The 25,581-nt window shown below is 35.7% G+C and overlaps 3 protein-coding genes and 2 long non-coding RNA genes across 5 annotated transcripts; all 5 read right to left on the reverse strand.

Annotated features, from left to right (window-relative positions):
* Positions 1–1,109: 1,109 nt before the first annotated feature.
* On the reverse strand, positions 1,110–8,965 carry LOC146528679 (uncharacterized). Its single transcript, XM_085202847.1, has 11 exons — positions 8,818–8,965; positions 8,630–8,677; positions 8,446–8,508; positions 8,258–8,305; positions 8,125–8,172; positions 7,929–8,000; positions 7,482–7,526; positions 6,624–6,671; positions 1,890–6,527; positions 1,665–1,742; positions 1,110–1,275 (listed from the first exon to the last, which is right to left on the reverse strand). Exons 1-11 carry the CDS (start codon positions 8,963–8,965, stop codon positions 1,250–1,252), a joined length of 5,262 nt encoding a protein of 1,753 aa, XP_085058973.1. The 3' UTR covers positions 1,110–1,249.
* A 71-nt stretch (positions 8,966–9,036) lies between these two features.
* On the reverse strand, positions 9,037–12,380 carry LOC146528680 (uncharacterized). The gene is made up of 14 exons (XM_085202848.1): positions 12,317–12,380; positions 12,055–12,117; positions 11,896–11,943; positions 11,752–11,799; positions 11,262–11,327; positions 11,114–11,161; positions 10,375–10,422; positions 10,164–10,229; positions 10,014–10,061; positions 9,822–9,869; positions 9,615–9,680; positions 9,464–9,511; positions 9,276–9,323; positions 9,037–9,155 (listed from the first exon to the last, which is right to left on the reverse strand). Exons 1-14 carry the CDS (start codon positions 12,378–12,380, stop codon positions 9,037–9,039), a joined length of 828 nt encoding a protein of 275 aa, XP_085058974.1.
* LOC146528681 (uncharacterized) lies at positions 10,561–10,946 on the reverse strand. Its single transcript, XR_014879090.1, has 3 exons — positions 10,921–10,946; positions 10,709–10,774; positions 10,561–10,611 (listed from the first exon to the last, which is right to left on the reverse strand). It is a non-coding gene; the product is annotated as an uncharacterized LOC146528681 (long non-coding RNA).
* Positions 12,381–12,438: 58 nt separating the features above from the next.
* On the reverse strand, positions 12,439–13,057 carry LOC146528682 (uncharacterized). Its single transcript, XR_014879075.1, has 3 exons — positions 12,947–13,057; positions 12,817–12,864; positions 12,439–12,533 (listed from the first exon to the last, which is right to left on the reverse strand). It is a non-coding gene; the product is annotated as an uncharacterized LOC146528682 (long non-coding RNA).
* Positions 13,058–14,938: 1,881 nt separating this feature from the next.
* On the reverse strand, positions 14,939–17,381 carry LOC146528683 (odorant receptor 4-like). Its single transcript, XM_085202962.1, has 5 exons — positions 16,571–17,381; positions 16,393–16,489; positions 16,150–16,254; positions 15,643–15,798; positions 14,939–14,992 (listed from the first exon to the last, which is right to left on the reverse strand). Exons 1-5 carry the CDS (start codon positions 17,368–17,370, stop codon positions 14,939–14,941), a joined length of 1,212 nt encoding a protein of 403 aa, XP_085059088.1. The 5' UTR covers positions 17,371–17,381.
* Positions 17,382–25,581: the final 8,200 nt, after the last annotated feature.

Raw genomic sequence — 25,581 nt, forward strand, 5'->3', positions numbered from 1 at the left:
AGATGAAAAAAAGGTAACCATACATCAAATAATCAGATCAGCTTGACGCTATCCTGCAGACAGCAGGGTAGGCAGAGAGAACCTAGTGTTAAGACACTTCGTTCCTCACTTTGCGAGTTGAGTGGCGGAACTCAACGCCGCGCTTTTGCCTCGACACCAGAACGAAGAAATGAAAATATACATTTAAATAAATATTTCACCTCCTCGAGTGGAGATCGAACCCACAACCAGTTGGACTTCGTCCTCTGTGCCATGACTGGCCTCTTTAAGGGTTAATTAACTCAAGCTAGTATTTTACTTATTTATTTATAAGAACATTTAATCTAAAAGTAAACAATTAATTGTTTATTGAAAATCTCATATATTTTGTGAATACATTTAAAGTTAGTGTCAGCTGAGAAAAAAATAAGAAACAGATAACTCGAACGAAAGCAAAAACACACGAAAAAATTAAAACTTAGACTTAGACTCCAAAAATAATAGATTTTAATAGGTTGATTATCATTTTAAAACGACTAAATTATCTAATTAGATAAATGCTTACAAATGTATATTCTCATAGTCAAACGGAACCGGAATAAAATATTTCAAAGATTGCGGTATATATTTTTGCATCCTTTACTTGCGGTAGTTATTTTCCAGTCACCCATATGTTATAGTGTTGAGAAAAAAAAAGCTTTAATTTGATATATAATTCACTAAAAAAACTTATGAGTGCAAATTATTAACATCAAGTGAGCTGCTTAAACTAGGCAACCCTGCAGTTGTGGCAGACTGAGAGGTTACCATAAATTTATTTAAAGGTGATTGCAGTGATAATCTACATAATGTATCATTCTTAAAAATAAGTTTCATCACAAAAACAGATACCTGCAGTTATAAGTCAAATAGTAATATATCTTAATAAATACATTATTTATCAATATTTTTTAATTTTATTGAAAACTTCTTTATTTAGTAGTGACTGAAATATATTTTTTAAATTTTTGTTTTTGTTTAGGTTTGTGAAAATATATATAGTTTTTTTTATCTTTTTTCAATCTTTATTTCCTTAATGTCCATGATCAAATAAACATATAAGAAATGTATAATAAAATAAAACACAACGCTCAGCTTGCTAATTATAATATATTAAATGAACAACCAATATTAGAATACATAAATATATATATGTAATTTTTTTATAATATTTTGCGAATTCCAGTTTCTTGCCAAAGTCGATGAAATATTAATAATATTTCGCGTAAATCTAAATTATGAAATCATATCGTTGACCTGAAACAGATAAAAGATAAAAAAGTTAAATATGATAATATAATAAGTTAAATATAATATTTTAATTTGTGAAGTAAATATATTTAGAAAATGCACGGCAATCTCATTAATTTCTCTATATAGAATGCAACCCTTCATTTATGTACATAATAAATACAAAATAATGTTATATTTTTCTATATTTTCCTAACAAAGATTCCGGCCGTGATGGCACAGGGGCACAATTAAGTGACTAACACGTTAGTCGTGGGTTCGATTCCCATACCGATTACTTATTTATTAATATTTTAATTTCTTCGCTCTGGTACCAAGTCAAATTGTACTTTTAATTGTATCCGTAAATATCATTTTCTATAAACAGATATAATATGAATGCAAAAATCATTTACTTTTGGGTGGGCATGGACACAATCCTGCACGAGATCTGTAGCCCGAATACTCATCGTCATCGTCTCGGCGCTGGCCTCCTGTAAGTGATAATTTTTATACTTTTAACATCCTAACATGTATTTGTCATAAATCAAGTTTGAATTTAATTAAGCTATTAGTATTAACAGAAACATTAAGCAAAACCTGACATGACATGTACAAATAATTGTTAATTATTTATTTACCTTTTCCTTTAGTTTCCGTAATACTGAGTTCCGGCACTAAGACATAGCCTCTATTTTTATTCCTTCGCGGTGCAGGACGGTATACGATAATAGGCTTACATTCTTTACTACCAGGGCCATTAGAGCCACCAGGACTGTTCGAGCCTCCAGGACTGTTTGAACCACCGGGACTATTAGAGGCTCCAGGACTATTGGAGCCAGGGTTATTGGAACCACCAGGGCTATTAGAGCCACCAGGACTATTGGAGCCACCAGGAGTATTTGATCCTCCAGGACTGTTAGATCCACCAGGACTGTTAGAGCCTCCAGGACTATTGGAGCCAGGGTTATTGGCGCCACCAGGGCTGTTAGAGCCGCCAGGACTATTGGAGCCAGGGTTATTGGAGCCACCAGGACTATTTGATCCTCCAGGACTGTTAGATCCACCAGGACTGTTAGAGCCTCCAGGACTATTGGAGCCAGGGTTATTGGCGCCACCAGGGCTGTTAGAGCTGCCAGGACTATTGGAGCCAGGGTTATTGGAACCACCAGGGCTGTTAGAGCCACCAGGATTATTGGAGCCGCCGGGACTATTGGAGCCTCCAGGACTGTTAGAGCCAGGGCTATTGGAGCCGCCAGGACTATTTGATCCTCCAGGACTGTTAGAGCCAGAGTTGTTGGAGCCGCCAGGACTGTTAGATCCTCCAGGACTATTAGAGCCAGGGTTGTTGGAGCCGCCAGGACTGTTAGATCCTCCAGGACTGTTAGAGCCAGGGTTATTGGAGCCGCCAGGACTGTTTGATCCTCCAGGACTGTTCGATCCACCAGGACTGTTAGAGCCAGGACTATTGGAGCCACCAGGATTGTTAGAGCCGGGGTTATTGGAGCCGCCAGGACTGTTCGAGCCAGGATTATTGGAGCCACCGGGACTAGTAGATCCACCAGGACTGTTAGAGCCTCCAGGACTATTGGAGCCAGGGTTATTGGCGCCACCAGGGCTGTTAGAGCCACCAGGACTATTGGAGCCAGGGTTATTGGAACCACCAGGGCTGTTAGAGCCACCAGGATTATTGGAGCCACCAGGACTATTGGAGCCACCAGGACTATTGGAGCCACCAGGACTATTAGAACCTCCAGGACTGTTAGATCCACCAGGGCTGTTAGAGCCGCCAGGACTATTGGAGCCAGGGTTATTGGAACCACCAGGGCTGTAAGAGCCACCAGGACTATTGGAGCCGCCAGGACTGTTAGAGCCAGGGGTATTGGAGCCGCCAGGACTATTTGATCCTCCAGGACTGTTAGAGCCAGGGTTGTTGGAGCTACCAGGACTGTTAGATCCTCCAGGACTGTTAGAGCCAGGACTATTGGAGCCACCAGGTGTGTTAGAGCCGGGGTTATTGGAGCCGCCAGGACTGTTAGAGCCAGGGTTATTGGAGCCGCCAGGACTGTTTGATCCTCCAGGACTGTTCGATCCACCAGGACTGTTAGAGCCAGGACTATTGGAGCCACCAGGATTGTTAGAGCCGGGGTTATTGGAGCCGCCAGGACTATTCGAGCCAGGATTATTGGAGCCACCGGGACTAGTAGATCCACCAGGACTGTTAGAGCCTCCAGGACTATTGGAGCCAGGGTTATTGGCGCCACCAGGGCTGTTAGAGCCACCAGGACTATTGGAGCCAGGGTTATTGGAACCACCAGGGCTGTTAGAGCCACCAGGATTATTGGAGCCACCAGGACTATTGGAGCCACCAGGACTATTAGAACCTCCAGGACTGTTAGATCCACCAGGGCTGTTAGAGCCGCCAGGACTATTGGAGCCAGGGTTATTGGAACCACCAGGGCTGTTAGAGCCACCAGGACTATTGGAGCCGCCAGGACTGTTAGAGCCAGGGGTATTGGAGCCGCCAGGACTATTTGATCCTCCAGGACTGTTAGAGCCAGGGTTGTTGGAGCTACCAGGACTGTTAGATCCTCCAGGACTGTTAGAGCCAGGACTATTGGAGCCACCAGGTGTGTTAGAGCCACCAGGACTGTTAGAGCCACCAGGATTATTAGATCCTCCGGGATTGTTCGAGCCACCAGGGCTTCCTGGGGTACCAGGCTTTCCAGGTTTTCCTGGTTTGCCTGGTCTTCCCGGTCGGCCTGGTTTTCCTGGTCTACCTGGAAGACCTTTATGTCCAGGCTTATTAGGATTACTGTTTGGTCCACTTGGATTACTAGGAGAGCTTCCAGGATTATTAGAGCCGCCAGGACTATTTGATTCTCCAGGACTGTTAGAGCCTGGGTTATTGGAGCCGCCGGGACTATTGGAGCCAGGGTTATTGGAACCACCAGGGCTGTTAGAGCCGCCAGGACTATTAGATCCTCCAGGATTGTTAGAGCCTGGGTTATTTGAGCCGCCGGGACTATTGGAGCCACCAGGACTGTTAGAGCCAGGGGTATTGGAGCCACCAGGACTATTTGATCCTCCAGGACTGTTCGATCCACCAGGACTGTTAGAGCCAGGGTTGCTGGAGCCGCCAGGAGTGTTAGATCCTTCAGGACTATTAGAGCCAGGGTTATTGGAGCCGCCGGGACTATTGGAGCCTCCAGGACTATTGGAGCCAGGATTATTGGAACCACCAGGGCTGTTAGAGCCGCCAGGACTATTTGATCCTCCAGGACTGTTAGATCCAGGGTTATTGGAGCCACCAGGGCTGTTAGAGCCGCCAGGACTATTGGAGCCAGGGCTGTTAGAGCCGCCAGGACTATTAGATCCCCCAGGACTGTTAGAGCCTGGGTTATTGGAGCCGCCGGGACTATTGGAGCCGCCAGGACTGTTAGAGCCAGGGGTATTGGGGCCACCAGGACTATTTGATCCTCCAGGACTGTTCGATTCACCAGGACTGGTAGAGCCAGGGTTGTTTGAGCCGCCAGGACTGTTAGATCCGCCAGGACTGTTAGCACCAGGGTTATTGGAGCCGCCGGGACTATTGGAGCCAGGGTTATTGGAACCACCAGGGCTGTTAGAGCCGCCAGGACTATTTGATCCTCCAGGACTATTAGAGCCAGGGTTATTGGAGCCACCAGGACTGTTAGAGCCAGGATTGTTAGAGCCGCCAGGACTATTAGATCCCCCAGGACTGTTAGAGCCTGGGTTATTGGAGCCGCCGGGACTATTGGAGCCGCCAGGACTGTTAGAGCCAGGGGTATTGGGGCCACCAGGACTATTTGATCCTCCAGGACTGTTCGATTCACCAGGACTGGTAGAGCCAGGGTTGTTTGAGCCGCCAGGACTGTTAGATCCGCCAGGACTGTTAGCACCAGGGTTATTGGAGCCACCGGGACTATTGGAGCCAGGGTTATTGGAACCACCAGGGCTGTTAGAGCCGCCAGGACTATTTGATCCTCCAGGACTATTAGAGCCAGGGTTATTGGAGCCACCAGGACTGTTAGAGCCAGGATTGTTAGAGCCGCCAGGACTATTAGATCCTCCAGGACTGTTAGAGCCTGGGTTATTTGAGCCGCCGGGACTATTGGAGCCGCCAGGACTGTTAGAGCCAGGGGTATTGGAGCCACCAGGACTATTTGATCCTCCAGGACTGTTCGATCCACCAGGACTGTTAGGGCCAGGGTTGCTGGAGCCGCCAGGACTGTTAGATCCTCCAGGACTATTAGAGCCAGGGTTATTGGAGCCGCCGGGACTATTGGAGCCTCCAGGACTGTTAGAGCCAGGGTTATTGGAGCCGCCAGGACTATTTGATCCTCCAGGACTATTAGAGCCAGGGTTGTTGGAGCCGCCAGGACTGTTAGATCCTCCAGGACTGTTAGATCCACCAGGACTGTTAGAGCCAGGGTTGTTGGAGCCGCCAGGACTATTTGATCCTCCAGGACTATTCGATCCACCAGGACTGTTAGAGCCAGGGTTGTTGGAGCCGCCAGGACTGTTAGATCCTCCAGGACTATTAGAGCCAGGGTTGTTGGAGCCGCCAGGACTGTTAGATCCTCCAGGACTGTTAGAACCTCCAGGACTGTTAGAGCCAGGGTTGTTGGAGCCGCCAGGACTGTTAGATCCTCCAGGACTATTAGAGCCAGGGTTGTTGGAGCCGCCAGGACTGTTAGATCCTCCAGGACTGTTAGATCCACCAGGACTGTTAGAGCCAGGGTTGTTGGAGCCGCCAGGATTGTTAGATCCTCCAGGACTATTAGAGCCAGGGTTGTTGGAGCCGCCAGGACTGTTAGATCCTCCAGGACTGTTAGATCCTCCAGGACTGTTAGAGCCAGGGTTATTGGAGCCGCCAGGACTATTTGATCCTCCAGGACTGTTCGATCCACCAGGAGTATTAGAGCCTCCAGGACTGTTAGATCCACCAGGGCTGTTTGAGCCACCAGGACTGTTAGAGCCAGGGTTGTTGGAGCCACCAGGACTATTTGATCCTCCAGGACTATTTGATCCTCCAGGACTGTTAGATCCACTAGGACTATTAGAACCTCCAGGACTGTTAGATCCACCAGGACTGTTAGATCCACCAGGACTGTTGGAGCCAGGGTTGTTAGAGCTGCCAGGATTATTAGATCCACCAGGACTATTAGAGCCACCAGGGGCACTACCTGGTCCACTAGGATTTTTAGAAGGACTCTTTCCAGGTGACTTGGAACCCTTGTTTATTGATGCTCGGGCTGTAAGATAGTTTTTTTGTAAGATAGTAATATATTATAATATTATCAAAGAATAAAATTTTACAATTTCCATTGAATTTAGATGATTATTGTTACCTGACGCTGATGCGCTTGATGAAGATTTTCCGCGTCCTTTAGATCTCGCTGCATAAAAGAAAATATTATGGCCTTAAATTGAATGATCAAATATATTTTGACTAACAATCTCTGAGAGAGTGAGGATATAAATTGGGATCCTTGTTTACCTCATTACATTTATTTTGAGCAAGCTATTCGTAATGTTGCCTACGTAAAGCTAACCTGTTAAGATAAGTCTTACAAACCAAATATGATCTACGTTTATTGTTGATTAAATCATTATTAAAAGGTGTCTGTAAGTGCTCTAAACAGAGCATTTAATCTTTTCTGTACCTCTCAAACCAATGATACAGTAAGACAAGATAAGAGGACGATTCCACGAGCGCAAAGAGTATTCTTTAACGTAGAAACTTCCATTACGGATCTTAAATTTTTGTAAATGTTAAGTGTTTTACATCAGAGTGATATGCTCTTACCAGTCAAACCATATACATATTATATAAGCTTAAAAAAAAATATAAATAAATCAGTTTCCCACACACAGCTCGTTAGGCAGAGGGAACCTAGTGTTAAGACACTTCGTTGATTCCCCACTTTCCACCGAATTCTGGAGGCATTGCGTGTTGAGTGGTGGAACTCAACCCCTCTCTTTGCCTCGACACCAGAACGAAGAAATGAACATATAAATGTAAATAAATATTCTATTTCCTTGAGTTGGGATCGAACCCACAACCGTCGCGTTACATTCACACCTTTGCACCGCGATGGCCTCAATGTATATCTTAATATGCCTTATTCGTGTTACAAATATTTATACATTTACACTGACAGTTATTCTTGCAAATATTGGTATTAACTTTTATTTATATAACTTACCACTCGCACTAGCTTCAGCTTCAGCAGATTGACCATCGTTTTCAGCTACGACATCAATTCATTGTTAAATACATAAATAATAAACTTAATTACATGTTTCTAACAGTAATATGAAAATTAGATTGATAATATCTTGTACCATATTGCGTCAAACTATTTGTTTTTAGGTCGAAATTTAAAGTCGTTTTAGCAGTTTTACGGATGTCTAAAATGTTGCGGGTTATATTAATATTCTATGTTAAAATAGTGTTCGTAATGGAAACTTAAGACGTGTAAGATGTTTTGTAGCTTCTAGCCGGTAAGCACGGTGACTCAATAAGTTTATTTTATATAGAAATCGAATACTTTACAAGTACCTAAATAAATTTATAATAAGAGATCTTATATTGAAAATTATTAAGGATTTATGGATCGTTACATTGAATTACAACATTCTTGGAATCTTACCACTTGCGCCAGAATCAGCGTCACTGTCATCGTCATCATCGCCATCATCATCATCATCATCATCACTTAAGGCTAAAAGTTGTAATGAAAATGTCTGATTAAATTTGTTCATGTTTAAAATAATAATAATTATTTTCTATTAAATTAGAAGAAGAAGAAGAAGAAAGAAGTAAATTGAGGGAATTACAAAAATTACCACTCGCATCAGCATCTACTTCACTGGAACTTTTGCCTTTATTTTTGGCTGAAAAAAAATGTTAATAGTAGTTAGTAAAAATAATAATTATAAAAAAAATCAATAATTCAAAGTTAGTATAATTTTGACCTACTTCTTGCACTTGCGGTAGCTTCAGCCGAACTTTTACCGCCTTTTGATGCTAAAACAAGAACCATTACTCGGTTATATTTTCTACGTCTTTATCAAATGGTGATTTTTTTAAAGTCAGTTTTTTCGTGTGGTTCTAGTGTGCTAATTTTAGAGACCATAATATCACTGAATCTAAATCATTAATCTTACCACTAGCATCGGCATCAGCTTCAGCATCGCTATCATCATCATCGTCGTCGTCATCATTTGAAGCTATAATTTTTTATAATTGAAACAAAGTCTGAATAAGTTATTGCCATTGATTAAATATAATAAATTTAAATGATATAAATACTATCTCTTAACCAAATTAACAAAAAGTTTTGACAATTACCACTTGCATCAGCATCTGCTTCACTGGAACCTTTGCCTTTATTTTTGGCTTAAAAAAAGAATTATATTAAAACAAATTTATATTTATATCACGTTTCCATATTTTATTAAATACAAAATTAAAAGAAACCCAACTAAAATGTTTCAATAATGCAAATATAATTAAATTTAATTAGTTAATTGACGTACCACTCGCACTGGCGCTAGCGTCAGCTGAGCCTTTAGCTCCCTTTGAAGCTACAAAAATGGTCAAATTGTTAGTTATCTTTGCTTTTGAAAGATGGGGAATATTTAAAGTTATTATTTTACCGCCTTTTGATGCCAAAACAAGAACCATTACTCGGTTATATTTTCTACGTTTTTATCAAATGGTGATTTTTTTAAAGTCAGTTTTTTCGTGTGGTTATTCTAGTATCCTAATTTTAGAGACCATAATATCACTGAATCTAAATCATTAATCTTACCACTAGCATCGGCATCAGCTTCAGCATCGCTATCATCGTCATCGTCGTCGTCATCATTTGAAGCTATAATTTTTATAATTGAAACAAAGTCTGAATAAGTTATTGCCATTGATTAAATGTAATAAATTTAAATGATATAAATACTATCTCTTAACCAAATTAACAAAAAGTTTTGACAATTACCACTTGCATCAGCATCTGCTTCACTGGAACCTTTGCCTTTATTTTTGGCTTAAAAAAAGAATTATATTAAAACAAATTTATATTTATATCACGTTTCCATATTTTATTAAATACAAAATTAAAAGAAACCCAACTAAAATGTTTCAATAATGCAAATATAATTAAATTTAATTAGTTAATTGACGTACCACTCGCACTGGCGCTAGCGTCAGCTGAGCCTTTAGCTCCCTTTGAAGCTACAAAAATGGTCAACTTGTTAGTTCTCTTTGCTTTTGAAAGATGGGGAATATTTAAAGTTATTATTTTTTTATAAATATAAGAAGTTACTACAAATCTTACCAGTCGCAGCGGCCTCAGCTTCACTGTCGCTTTCATCGTCATCATCATCATCGTCATCACTTGAGGCTGTAAGTTATTTTTAAGTTTTGTAATTGGAATTTTAATTAAATGATTAATGGAAATGACAATTATAACGAAATAAATTGAAGTAGGTATCTAAGTATTTTTTATTTATCTAAATTAAAATATAAATTTTACAATAATTACCATTTGCATCTGCATCTGCTTCACTGGAACCTTTGCCTTTATTTTTGGCTTAAAAAATAAAGATTTTAAATTAAAACAAATTCATTTTTATATCACGTTTCCCTATTTTATTAAATACAAAATTAATTGAAAACTAACTAAAATGTTTCAACAATGCAAATATAATTGAATTGAATTAGTTAATTAACGTACCACTCGCACTGGCGCTAGCGTCAGCTGAGCCTTTAGCTCCCTTTGAAGCTACAAAAATGGTCAACTTGTTAGTTCTCTTTGCTTTTGAAAGATGGGGAACATTTAAATTAATTATTTTTTATAAATATAAGAAACAACTACACGACTTACCCGTAGCAGCAGCCTCAGCTTCACTGTCGCTGTCATCGTCGTCGTCATCATCGTCGTCATTTGAGGCTGTAAATTATTTTAAAGTTTTGTAATTGGAATTTTAATGAATGGTGGAAATGATGGAATTTACAATTATAACGAAATAAATTGAAGTAAGTATCTAAGTATTCTTTATTAATTTAAGTTAAGAAATAAATATTACAACAATTACCACTTGCATCGGCATCTGCTTCACTGGAACCTTTGCCTTTGTTTTTGGCTTAGAAAAAAAAAGCAGTTAGAAGTACAATACCCTTTATCCATTTTCGTTTTTTAATGTATAAAAAAATAAATAGGAAAAAATATCAATAATCTCTCATATTGCGAAAATAATTGAAACTGAAATATTTTATTAACGTACCACTTGCGCTGGCGCTAGCTTCAGCTGAGCCTTTTCCTCCTTTTGAAGCTACAACAAGGTTAACTAGTTATCTTTGTTTTGGACAAACGTACAAAATTCAAATGATGGTTATTTTATAAATAAAAGATTTTTCTATAAATATTACCATTAGCAGCAGCCTCAGCTTCACTGTCACTATCATCATCGTCGTCATCATCGTCATCATTTGAGGCTGTAAATTATTTTTAAGTTTAGTAATTATAATGAATGTAATTTTAATGAAGCATTTGATGGAAATGACAATTATAAATAAATTGAAGTAGGTATCTAAGTATTCTTTATTAATTTAAATTAAGAAATCAATTTTACAACAATTACCACTTGCATCAGCATCTGCTGCACTGGAACCTTTGCCTTTATTTTTGGCTTAGAAAAGAAAAAGGAGCAGTTAGAAGTACCATACCTTCATCAAGTTTTTGTTTTTAATGTATAAATAAATTAAATAGGAAAAAATGTCAACAATATCTCATATTGCAAAAATAATTGAAATTGAAATAGTTTATTAACGTACCACTTGCGCTGGCGCTAGCTTCAGCTGAGCCTTTACCTCCTTTTGAAGCTACAATGAGGTTAATTAGTTAGCTCATAGTCGTTAGCTTTGGACATACAGAAAAAAATATTATTATTGTGTAAATAGAAGAATTTACTATAGTTTTTACCAGTAGCAGCAGCCTCAGCTTCACTGTCGCTATCATCGTCGTCGTCATCGTCGTCAGTATTTGAGGCTGTTGATTGAATATATTTTTTTTAATTGACTTTTTAATGTGTTGATTGAATAATTTGACTTGAAATGTTCAGTGAAAAGGATTTGTGTATTACTTCAACCCTAATTAAGAAATATGCCGACTGTCGTAATGAGGCCGTTGTGGCGCAGCGGCACAAGGAGGTGACTGTAACGCGACGGTTGTGGGTTCGATCCCCACTCGAAGGACTGAAATTTTTATATGTTTATACTACCATTTCTTCGCTCTGGTGTCGTTCGCGTGGCGTTGAGTTCTGCCACTCAACACGCAATGCCTCCATAATTCGGCAAAAAGTGGGGAACGAAGTGTCTTAACACTAGGTTCCCTCTGTCTAGTCTGCTGTGTGCGGGATACAGCGTGAAGCTGTTTTTTTTTTAAATTAAGAAATAAACATTAAAAATATTACCACTCGCATCAGCATCTGCTTCACTGGAACCTTTGCCTTTGTTTTTAGCTTAGAAAAGACAATAACATAGAACTGTATAGAAAATATAGATAAAATAGATAACAAAATGTTACAATATTAATTAAAATAACAAAAACCACTTACCACTTGCGCTGGCACTAGCTTCAGCTGACCCTTTACCTCCTTTCGAAGCTAGAAGAAAGGTAATTATTTTGATATATAATTTTATTAAACGGTAAATTAGTTCATTACCTTTTTTCACGTTTGTTTGTTTAAATAGATTAGATAGTATAAGAATCTTACCGCTCGCGTCAGCATCAGCTTCAGCGTCTCTACTGCCGTCATCATCGTCATCATCTGTTGAAGCTAAATTTTATAAAAGTTACTAAAAGTTTGATAAGACGTTTAATTTGTTTCATACGTTTTGATGATGTGTGATTACCGTGCTGGAAGCAACATCAGCAGTATTTGATTCCTCACTGACTTATTTACCTTTGCTTTTATCTTAAAAACATAAAATTACTAAATTTTAGTTACTAAATTTTATGGGTCCAATAAAACTTACCACTTGCATCAGCATCAGCTTCACTATCGCCGTCGTCGTCGATCAAAGCTAAAATTATTAACATTTTTAATAAATAGTTCTTTATTTTTTTTATAAATCTGTAGGTGGAATAAGTAAAAATTCTAAATAAGTAAAAAATATGTTAAAATATAAGTATTACAATAATTACCACTCGCGTCAGCATCTGCTTCACTAGAACCTTTGCCTTTGGTTTTAGCTACAAGATAGAAAAAAAAATTAGCAACAAATTAAAGTTCAATCACAAAACAAGATGAGGATATGTTGTTTTAAAAACCGTAACTTTTTGTCGTTTAACGTCCTGTATTAATAGTTCTACGATATATTTAAACAATACATTTTTTTTAGATGGTTAATTATAGAAATATTAAAACCAGATCATACAGAAATAATTTAAAACTTAGTTATCATTTATCCTAATGCATTAAAATGTTCAGGGCTGCAATAATTAGTAAATTATTATATGTATAAAAATATGTTACCACTTGCAGAGGCCGTCGCCGTGGTTGATCCGTTGTCATCGTCATCGTCTGTAACAAAAAAATATATAAATTAAAATTTTTAATATGTTTCGAAAATAATAAATATTTTTTATATTTTTACTATATTAACCTGGGCCTGCTTTTTGAGCCAACAGCCCAAGAGGTGCAACTAATAACAAAAGTATTATTAGATGCTTTGGTCCCATATTTCTTACTGTTGGGTCCAAAGACTAACGATAGCTGCTCCTTCAGTGGTTTATAAATGAAAAAATGTAATAAAACACACAAAGTCGTGATGATATCAATATTTTTATTAATAGCGTATTAGAAATTACAAATAATAATTAAAGATACACGTGTTCCCTTGTCGTGATAATAAATTTTGATAAAGTACGTAGGTACTATAGGTATAGGTATAGCGTAGGTACACACTTTAAATAAATCTTTTTAGTTATGTTCTTGTGGTTCGATAAGGAAATTAATTGGTGAGAATTGAATAATTTATTTAAGGTGTGTATTTAAACAATGAGAATTTTATTATAATATTAATTATTTGGTTATCGTAGCTCAAATGCAATAAGTAAATGTTTGGCTGACTTTAATTTGACTTTAAAATTCTCATTACTCAAAACATTTTACATTGGTTTTAAAGTTTTAAATGTTTTACATAGCTTTTACATAGTTATTGAGTAAAAAGTAAATCCACTAACAATTTGAAACAAAGCTAAAGGCACATAATAAGTATTCTCTCAATATGATTTCGAGATATAAAATGAATGTATCTTGGCGTGCGGCATCAGTGCGAAATGGCTTCAATAAAGCCATTGTTAGACTCAGCTCTTTCAGTTTCCATATGCATAGGGTAATTTTTGTAAATTTATTCTTTTCAATTTTTGTGAGGTAAGTTCGAACAAGTCAAAAGTCCTTAGTTTTTTTATAAGTACATAACTTCACGTTTTAGCTACTTGGAAAAATATATAATTTACTAAAATTAAGTTTCATTCAATTTTGTTTGATAATATTGTGGCAAGTCATAATTGTGCATAATATTACTTACTGTTACATACAGAACATACCCCAAAACCCCAAAGAACATACCCCAGAGAAAGAAATCGCAGGGGGTTAAATCAGGTGATCTCGGCGGCCACCCAACGTCACCTCGCAAAGAAATGAGATGACCGGGAAACATTTGTCGCAGGATTTCCATTGAACGCCTGGATGTATGGGCTGTAGCACCATCTTGTTGGAACCAGATGTTATCGTTGTCATGATTCTGCGTTAATTCCTCCAATTTCGGTTTCAGAAAAGTTTCAAGCATGTCGCAATACCGAACAGAGGTAACTGTGACGACTTGACCATCTTCTTCAAAAAAATAGGGACCCCACACACCAAACTCTGCAATAGCGCACCACACTGTCACTCGAGGGCTGTGAAGTGGTCGTTCGTGTAGGTTTCGTGGGTTATTCTCAGCCCAGTATCGAAAATTCTGTTTGTTGACAGTTCCGGCGAGGTGAAAATGTGCCTCATCACTGAAGATCAAAACAGCAGTGCGGGGGATCTGCTGAATGTCGCGGCATAAATTTGTTCGTGTGTCTAAGTCTCTAACTGTTAATTCTTGCACTACCTGAATCTTGTATGGGTGAAATTTAAGGTCTCTATGCAGTATTCTGCGGACACTACTGAAAGATAATCCTAGTGAAGCGGCATGTTTCCGAACAGAACGCCGAGGTTTTTCGTTTTCCGCTGACGTTGACGTCCTAATTCGGCCTTGTGGTCTTGTTTTTAATGCTGATGATGTTGCTCTAAAATTTGATACCCAATTTCTGATTGTTGGTCCAGTGGGAATGGGATCACGTCGACCAATAGCAAAATGTAAACGGAACGCACGCTGTGTTGTGATCACGGAGCCGCCATTTTTAATAAACTCTTCAACTACGAACGCACGATGTTGTCCCGACCAAGCCATTGCTCACACTAAAACTGCATGTCATGGCGCGTCTAATGACACCATCCCCACCCTTCTACTCCTTCCCTTCTTCGTGCAACGTCCTTCCAAAACCGGAAAGTTCAATATGACTCACCCTGTATATTAAATTAGATACTAATAGAGAATTTTGATTATTTACAAATAAATGGTTCTTAGCAGGTTAAAACATCGATAAGATGTACTACAAATCTGAAAAGAAAAAAAAGAGCTAAAATTAGGCTGTTTATTATTGGAAAATATTAAATTAATCGTAAGAATTTTGAGGAATTAAGATTATTAATCGTAGGATCATTTAATTCTTTGTAATATTAGTCTTGTAACTTTTAACTTTATGTTATAGAACAATTAATAACTAAATCATAAAATAAATTTAGTGAAAGTTTTGGGGCAAATTTCCATTAAGTTTTGTCTTACAAAGCTGCTAACCTAACTAGAGATGCCTAATAGTAGCATTATATAAGCTTTGATAGTATATTTAAAAATATTTTAGTAGTTTTACTTGATTATTTTGCTATTAGATTCGTAAACGTGAATCCAAACCTATACGTATAAACAATAAACGTAATGTTAAAGATATTTAAAAAAAACCTACACTAAGCTTACGATTGTTAGATGTATTTCGCTATTTATATAGTACCTCTACAATAAATATTTCATACTTTATAAGACAAAATCCAGGTTGTGCTCTTAGTTCTCCACTTTTCTCAATCAAGATTTAGAGATGGATATAGAATTATAGATAGATTTCTTCAATTTAAAGATTTGCCGATCTAACAGAATGAGGCTCATTCACATCACATCAATTTATTGAATAAATAACGTTATTAAAGAAATCTTACGCTGCTAAATGTATACATATTCATTGTGAGATATCCTCTAGCAGTGAGCTGAAATGGTTTCTGTGTCCTCACCATAAGCATTAGCATTATTTTTTTTACTTCAGGTGTTGCGCACGGCCAGTTACTGTAGTATATGGATTTTGTCAGATTAACACTCTGTAAAAATGTAGAAATTTAATTTTCAGTAATATTTACCATATAATAATCTCTATTTGTAACCTCGTTTAATTTGGAAATAAAATATAAATATTTTATAAAATCACTTTCTTTTTAATTTGAGTTCCAATTATTTAATAAATGAAGTTTGAGGTCACTCGCGTCGCAGGGCATAAGCGTGTGATTGTAAACGCTACGGGTTGTGAGTTCGATTCCCGTTTGTAGAAATGAAATATCTACTATTTGAAATGACGGGGAAATGATTCCCCGCTATGGTACCAAGACAAATGGCGGCGTTCAGTTACAATATGTATGTACATTGTACAGTGTATAATAAAACTTGGTACTCACGTGATCACTTAATATCTGTCCAAATAGACATTGATTAAATATTTCGACAAGTAAAGCAGTGAACATAAAAAAGTATCGTATCGATTTGTAAAGGTTATCCACGACCTAAAAGTAGAACATCCATTTGAATTTATCTTATAATAAAGTAAAAAAAAGTTGTATTTCAGCCATTAATAAAATTATAATTTAATAGTGGAAAATAAAAGCATTATTATTATAAGTTAATTTGTTCAATCTTAGTACAGTGAATGTGAAAGCTGTTAAGCAAATGAATATGGCCCCGAGGGAATAGTTAAGAAGCATTGCGTCACCCAGTACTGCGTCAAGTTTTGCGGATGTTCTGTAAAAGTTTAAGTTTACTGTTATTGTTATTATTCTTATATAACTTAATTTTATATTTATATTTTATATCATTACTTACTTAGTTAAAAAATTATGTTTAGCTATCAACATCTTCAAATTTGCAAGAATTTTACGGTGAACAATTTGTACGCCATTATCTTCAAATATGGCATTTGCATCTTCATCATTTATAAGATTCTCCAGTCTATTGCCAATAATTTTCAATTCCATGCAAATAAATATCATAAGGGAACCATGTAACATATTTGAAAATCCGAATACACAAACAACAACAGCTGTCATACAACTTTCCCATATATAAACAGCGGCGTACCATTTCACCTTGTCAAATGGATACCAACCATCGAATGGATACAAATATTCATTAGATCCATTAACTTGACTTTCATACACCATTACTAAGTATGGAAAGGAATTCACAATTAGGATTAGAGGGATAGAGTAGTAAAGCAAAAATCGATTAATGAACATAGATATCTTCTTGTACGTCTTGATAATCTTCTGCTGTTCCCCAGAACTGATGTCAACAATGCCCCACATGTCATTGCGGTAGTGGTTAAATATTTTATGATAAAACTGTCTATTGGAATAAATTTTCATATATTTTATAGTAGTCATTAGAACTACTCCTAAATTAGGAGCAACATTGATAATTTCCAACCAATCAGTACCATTGGATAGAAGAGTTAAGGTTAGTTGAAAAGCAGTACAAAGAACCAGCATATGAGTAATAGTGTATCCAATTGTTTTTAATTTCGTTGTATCTACAAATGGATATAGAAATATTTTTTCTCCCATTAATTGTAAAAATTCTAGTTCTTTTATTACTTCTTGCCTTAAAGAATTAGCTTGCGCCATTTTAATGTTGGACTGTGTACTTTTCAATTGATTTTATTCTTGCGTGCGGGTATTATAAGTAATATGTAGAATACATTTAACACTCACGATACGATATGTTCCACATGTGTTATTATTAGTATATACGATATTAAAATATATTAAAATGGTATTAAAATGATAATTTAGTAATCTTAAATGAAATAAAATTAATAATTTGTATAGAGAAATATAATATATGATGTACTACGTATAAATATGTCAAATAATACTTTTAGCAATTTCAATATAGTAGGATTTAAACCCGCGCTTTTGGAAACTGTCTAGAGAACACATGGTCAGAGCGTTTGGACGGCTTCCGTCGTTCCTTCGTTCAAATTGCGTCTTAAAAAATATTTTTCTTTCCTTAGTGTGGAATAACTTTAATTTAATAAAAAATAAAATATTATTATTCGTTGTGGATCAGGTTGTCACAACGTAGCGTTCTATGGCATCTCCTAATATGCGAAATGTTTTAACACTGTATTCTCTCTGGATTCTGCATATACGCAGAAGATACGGGAGAAAACTATTAAAAACATTTAATATGAAGCGTAATATATAAGAAAGACTTTTAAAGCATGTTGTCAATCACAGATAAATACAGTGGACTTTATAGATAATTAATGAGAACAAATAGAGGTTCTTCTATGTAATTGTTTATTCTGCAGATTAATGGCTCGATCATTTATCCTTCTGATCTATACTATAATTTTATAATGAACTACTTTATTAGTCTATGTTATTAACCCACTATTATTCTTCATTAGAATTCTCCATATAAAACTGTATTGGTACTAATTTTGTTGAATTTGATTATTTCTATACGTATAGCAAACGAATTTAATTTAATATAAGCAGAAATAGGTCAAGATGTTCTCAAAGGTAGCGATTGCTTATAATTTAGCCGTATTGTTCGGAGTTCTACCATAGGAGGGCACTTCACAATACTGTAGAGCTCTTTGATGCATGCCTAATATGGACATTAATCCGATGAGTGTATGTCATCCACTCCATTCTGTAACAGGAACGGCTTTTGTATAACTTTGCGATTCCCTTTGCCAATTTGTTGTGGGGTTACGTTTAGATATAATTTATAATTTGGATTCATGTGAGTTTATGAATTAAATATTGTTATTTATTACTTTATATAGATATATTTATTACTTATTTATTACTTGATACTGATATATTTAATACTTATTTATTACTTGATACTGATTGATATATGCGCCAGTCGTGGTGCAGGTCCCACAAAGTGTGACTGTCAAATCGACTGTATGTGGGTTCGATCCCCACTCGAGGAAATTAAATATTTATTTAAATCTATATTTTAATTTCTTCTCTGCTCTGGTGTCGAGGCAAAGCTTGGCATTGAGTTCCGATACTGGACACCCAATGCCTCCAGACTTTGGCAGAAAGTAGGGAACGGAGTGTCTGAACCCTACCCTCTACGCCTGCCTGTCACAACAGGGTTGTGTGCTAGATACGTGAAAGCTGATTTAATTTTTTTATGGCGAATGAAATTGATCGCATAAGCTAAAAAAACCAAAAGAAGATTGAAAAATAATACGTAATAACCAAAGCCGTTCCACCGATTCCCAAAATATAGCGATATTAACATCGAATCAAGCGAGCAAGCGCTCATTGAAATTGCGAATACAGAAACGCATTCGTCGTCAAATTGTATTCATTCAGGAAATGCGTTCTGAATCTTTATAAATGAGATCGTGCGAGACATGATTGTAGTACATTGCCAGTATATTTTGACACCCGATTTTCATCTCCATCTCTGTGAGGCAGTAGGATGTATCTATTACCAGAATATCTCGAGATGTCTAAGTAAATTGGTAATATAAGACCGTGTTTGAGTTTTATGTGTATTCTTTATTCACACGATGTGCGATGGGTTTCATGTGTTACGCGGTATTTATATGGAGTGGGAAATAGGGATGAGATTTCTTAAGGTTGTTATCACTTCAATTTTTCTTGTAATAATTATTTATTATTACATCATTATGAATAAAACAAGAATCGAGTAAACGAGACGAATAAAAAAATATTTATGGAATAGCGAAATCGATTGTCTTTTAATAATTTGTCAATTTTCGCCATAACATATTAATTATTTATAATATTTTTTTATTAATTATTTACATTATTTATAATATTTAATGTGTTGCCATAAAATTATATCTACTATTATTTTTATTGTATACCATCTATTATTATTATAATTATTTGATAGAAAACTAACAATTCACCATCAGCTCGATGTGAATTTCCAAATAGAGAATGAAGTCGTACCGAAGAATAATAAAGAAGAGGTTATGAGGTAGACATGTTCGCTGAGTTCCTCACAATGGCCAGATCGTTTCATTCGGAGGTCTCACACGTCAAATTTCACTTGAATAGGGCCACCCTCGGCGGAATCTTTATAAATAGTTGCGCTAAGGTGCTGTTTAATTTGTTGGAAATGCTGAATGCGTGCCTCGGAGTCAACGGATTGCTTCGATGGCTTCCTGCTTAATTGAGCCCGTGATTGAGAATCACTCCAGGATTATATGTAATTCGATCAAAATATTCTTTTGTTGCTTTTGGTATTGTCTGTATTATTTATTTGATTGGAATTATATTTAAATTCTTATAGAATTTATAAAATATAAAACAGGAAAATAACCCTCTGAAAAATTACACGTAGGTATATATGTATATATATATGTGTACTCGTATCTCCTTTTTCAACTTCACGCTGTATCCCGCATGTAGCAGAGTAGGCAGAGGAAAACAAGACACTCCGCTTCCCATTTTTCACCGAATACTGAGGCATTCTGTGTTGAGTTGCAGAGTTCAACGTCACGCTTTACCTCGGCACCAGAGCGAAGAAATACAAATATTAAATATTTTATTGTCTCAAGTGAGTATCGAACTCACAACTTGTCGTGTTTAGAGCCACACTTGTGTCTCTGCGCCCCTATATCTTATACTCATTAAATATTATATGAGTTGTATTGAAAAGTAATAATAGTTAGGACTAATAAGAAGTTCTATTTTCAGGTATTTAAAAATAATGGCATGGCAGACAACCATTATATGTAACTTACAACTGCGTTATATTTTGTGGAATGCGAAAACAATCATTTAATGATCCTGATCTTTTGAAAAAATATATTTTCTCGAACTCATTACAAACATAACGATTCAGAAGAAAATTAAAATTTAATTTTCTCACAAAAATAATTCAAAAGAAAATATACAAGAAAATAAACAAAACAAAACATTTCCATTGTTTCAAATAACATATTTAGAAATGTAAGCACTACGTAGACTCTTACTTAAGCTCCAACAAACGATAAGTAGCTCCTTGTACTAATTAAAGCAGACACTGCAGAAAATGAGGACCATCGGAGGAACACGAGTGTAGCAATACTTTTATAGTAAATAACGTTGCAAATTAGATTTGTTACTCTTTGTAGTGAAGGAATTAGTTGGAAATAATTATGTAAAGTTGTGAGAGTTCTTTTCTTTTCATTTACACTTTTTTTATTGCTTGCAAAGTTGGTGTTTTGTTTTTTTTTGTAATACATTTATATTTTTGTTTATTCATTTATTTATTTTGAAAAATTAACAATACAAAACAATAAAAGATATAATGTCTTAAATAATTTTAAATTAATTTCATTCTGATACCTCCACGTGAACTAGAGATAAATGATTTGGTTCTGACAGATGGACAACGAAGTGATCCAGTACGTGTTCCTTTTCCAATCCGGAATATTAACAAAAAAATATATATTTTTACTACGCTTATTGAAAAACTACAAGCATTGTAACTGTAAAACAAAATACATCAATACAAAAATAAAAGTGAAGTCATATTTTTAAAAGCACAATACAGCAAATGAAACTATAGCGTCCTCGCATTTTCATTACTTATTTTAATAGGCAATAAAGTTCTCTCAATTTATTACAACTATTTCGAGGAGAATCAAGCGAGACTCATGAATAATGGGTGGCCCTTTAAACTTTAATAAGGCAACCCCGATGTATGGGCCACGCGTGGTAATTTCAACCATAACTCGCTATATGAATATATTTCACAAGGAATATGTGTGCAATTTGAATTATTAATAAGACACCTAACAATATTTTTGTTTTGTTAAAAGATACGAAAAATAAAAATATATTGTATTTTAAGGCTCTTGTCGTACAGTGAAAGAGTTTCGGACTGTCAACGCGGTGGTTGTGGGTTCGATTACGGCTTAGAGAAATGTATTATTGCTATTTTTCTTTTTCAATTCAGTCAAGGGATGTCTTGACACTAAATTCTGTAAGCCTATCCCGCTATACGGGAAAAAGCATCACGCTGTTAAATTTGATTTATGTGTGCATTTCTCCAAATGGTTCTGGTTCAATTTCCATACATAGGATATTTATTTTTATTACTTTTAATTTTAATTGAAAAAATATTATTAGATTTTCAAGTAAAAAATTATGAATCACAACTTCCTTAGGATATGCTACGAAGTAATAATTAATTTAAAACTAGTGCTTTAAAAAAATAAACATTTATTTTAATAGCATGGCGCGATGTAAAGTTGCACTACTCAACAGCAAACGCCTTGAAAATTCAGCAAAACATGGAGAATGAAAGTGTCCTTATCGGAACGGAGTATCTTAACACTAGGTTCTCTACCCTGCTTTGCTCAGACTACTGCGTGAAGCTAAATAAAAAATTAAATCCAGTAAACAAAACCTATTCGTTCAAATTAAATGAATTAAGATAAAATAAAAATCCCAATAACGATAAACAAGGCTACAATGTACTATAACATAGCATAATCGTGTACACTGTCGGCCTGAGTTATGACGCCGGCTAACGACAGATTGCAAGCATTACTGTTATAAATTGGAGCAGACACCGTGTCGGGAAGGTGGACGAACTTTAATGTAATCGATATCAAACGTACGTATATTAATATTATGTTATTTTATTATTATTTTTGTGGACCTTTTTTTTCAGCTACACACTGTATGTATGTAGCAAAGCAGGCAGAGGAGTCTAGTGTTTGGACACTTTGCTCTGTTCCGACAAATTCTGGAGGCATTGCATTCTGTTGAGTAGCAGGACTCAACGCAGCGCCTTTGATACGAGAGCTGCGAAATGTAAATGTTAAATATTTTATTTCCCCAAGTGGGAATCGAATCCTCAACCTGTTGTTTTGAAGTCACCCGCTTGAGCCCCTGCACCGGCCTCTAATGGTACGTTTTTCCAAATAATAATTCTTTTTTCAACGTGTGGAATCACACTTTAGATATGTTAAAATAACATAAAACTGTCAGTTGTAAAGGCATGTCCAATATCTCTTAAACATAACACTTTAAACAGAAAACTATACGCGTAACTGGTATTATCATACAAAATATCAACAACCATAAAAACTATATAACTTGAAATAGAAAAAAAACCTTGAAACATCCCATATAAAGCTTTCTTAGATAAATGATAAAAAAAAAGCAATAGATATAATAATTAATAGTTACCGCTATCACGCGACGTGTTTCTAGCAGAATTTATGGTGGAATTATTATTGAAAAGCCGGAGGAGGGACAAATTGTCCGGTTGCCACAGACGACCGCCGCTACCCTCACTATTTATAGAGAGGGTTTTGCTTTATTTTCTAATATTTTAAGCGATCTCGCACCGCACACCGCTACCAGGACGAAAATTTGTGCTTCAAGAATTTCTTGGTAAAATTATAATTAAATAACAATATATTATAAAAATTTCTATGTGTATATGCGTAAAATATTTAAGCAGAAAAAATCTAACAATCCGTTCTCCACTCTCCGCTGAGGCATTTCCTGTTGAAAGGCAGAACTCAACTCCGGGCTTTTTGTCTCAGTGCCAGAGTACAGAAATAAACATATTAATAAATAATAATTCAATAATTTCATATGTTGTTATAAGAAAGTATGTACAATTATACTTGAATATCTATAACATTGTTAAGCCTTCATCAATGCCGGGCCGTGTGGTCATCCCCAGAATTCAAAATGAAATTCAATAAATTCGTATATTCGGGTTGTCCATCAGGGAGAAACTTTTCAATTGCCGTCAGCGTCCACTAAATTGAGGGGCATCCTTTTGTCCACAAAATTGCCCATTCTGTAGTTCTAATAAGACTTCAGTAACTATCATAGTAATTGTGTTCTTTGAAGTCTGTTGTGTTTCAATATTGTTTTGATGTTGACAACATGTATTTTTTTTTGGTTTGTTTTCTTTAACATTATATTATTTTGTTGTAACTGTTTTTTTTAAATTTTTATTTGATATTTTATGTACGAGCACTTACAGTATCATCAAGACAATTATTTGAAGATTTATGTTTTAAGTATCTACTGAGTGTAGGTTCCTTAACGTTCCTAGTTCCCTTAGTCTCCTGAGGCAAAAAGTCATATTTTTTTGGTATATAAAAATAACGTTATCTATATATATAATAAAACTGTAAGGGGGGTAAAATCAGTACATTGAATATAAACTAAAAAATATTACTAACTTCACTTAATACAAGTAATAGGAGGTAAAAATAATATTTTAGGAATTTTTGTACATAATAAAATGGTAGAAATAGCATAAAATTTAACTTAGTCACGTATACAAACTTAAAAAAAACTAATTTATTGAATACTTGAATAGGTCATAACTCATAATATTACAATTATATACTAATGTATGTTAAGTAATAACAATAATAATATTTTTCTAAATACTTTATCAGCTTTTACACTTGCGCCATTAATTTTCTCGAATGTCTTGTATATTATTTTATATATACTATTTGAATATTTATGGAGGATCGGTAATTAGGTAGCTTTCGGAGGTCCGTCGGGAAATCGTAGTACAGATTAATGTCGTAACGTGTCATGAATAACTGCTGAATGATAATATCGCCCATTGATTATAATATTATTTCTACTTAAAATTAAATAAAAACAGCTTCACGATGTATCCCGCATACAGCAGGGTAGGCAGCGGGAATCTAGTGTTGAGACACTCCGTTCCCCACTTTCTGCTGAATTATGGAGGCTTTGCGTGTTGAGTGGCAGAACTCAACTCCGCGCTTTGTTTTGATACCAGAGCGAAGAAAAACGTAAATAAATATTTCACTTCCTCGAGTGGGGATCGAACCCACAACCGTCGCGTTACTGTCACACCCTTGTGCCGGTGCGCCAGGACGGTCTCATTTCTATAGTGTTATGTTAAAAGAAGACTATTATAATAAAACAATGAAATTTTACTTCGTGTTTTTATAATATCTACAGAATGTAAATATATTCCATTAACCCATCTTAAGAGGAACGAACATCTGTTTATAATAAACTAGTGGACCCGAGCCCGGCTACGCCCGCTTGAACTATACGAATATTTATTAAATATATTTGTGAAATTATTTTCAGTTTTCAATAGAGAGATGCGTTAAGCAAGCTCATTTTGGGTGACGTTTTATAACAACAAACTTTGCAAATCGTTGCTTAGCAACGCGACGGTTGTTATAAACATGGCGGAATAAATTGCATGTCAAATTAATAAGTATTTTAATATATGGGTATATATCGAAAATATTACAAATATGAGAAAAAAAAGTATCCTATGTTCATCACGAGACCCACAAGTATCTCTATATGAGTATTTTATTACAATTAAATTAGCGGTTTGGCCCTGATTGCGTAAAAGACAGACAGACAGACAGACAGACAGACAGACAGACAAACAGACAGAGTTACTTTCGAATTTATAATATAAGTATGGATACAAAATTAGACAATAACGTGATGAGAATATAATATGTGATTAAATTTATTTCTATAATAGATTCCATATTGAATGAGTACTTATGGTACTTATATAGCTTTCAATATTATAAAATATGTATTAATATATTTTAGTATGAAATTTGAATCCTATAAAAGATACTTCTGGGTGTAAGGGGTACTCTAATTGAGCAACTATTCAGAATATGAGTTTTAATTGGGTTCTTGTTAACAGGTAACTCGTCCTAATTAGGGACTTGTATTGACTTGTCCAGCGGCGATTGTTGCTGACCACTTGAGACATACGTCACTTTAAATATTTGTATATTTTACCATAATAATTATTTTATTAAATTTTATTTAGAAAGTACGTGTTTT

Source organism: Heliconius melpomene, chromosome 19 (genome assembly GCF_056956725.1).
Source record: "Heliconius melpomene rosina isolate 202511_hmr_F chromosome 19, ASM5695672v1, whole genome shotgun sequence".
NCBI lineage: Eukaryota > Metazoa > Arthropoda > Insecta > Lepidoptera > Nymphalidae > Heliconius > Heliconius melpomene.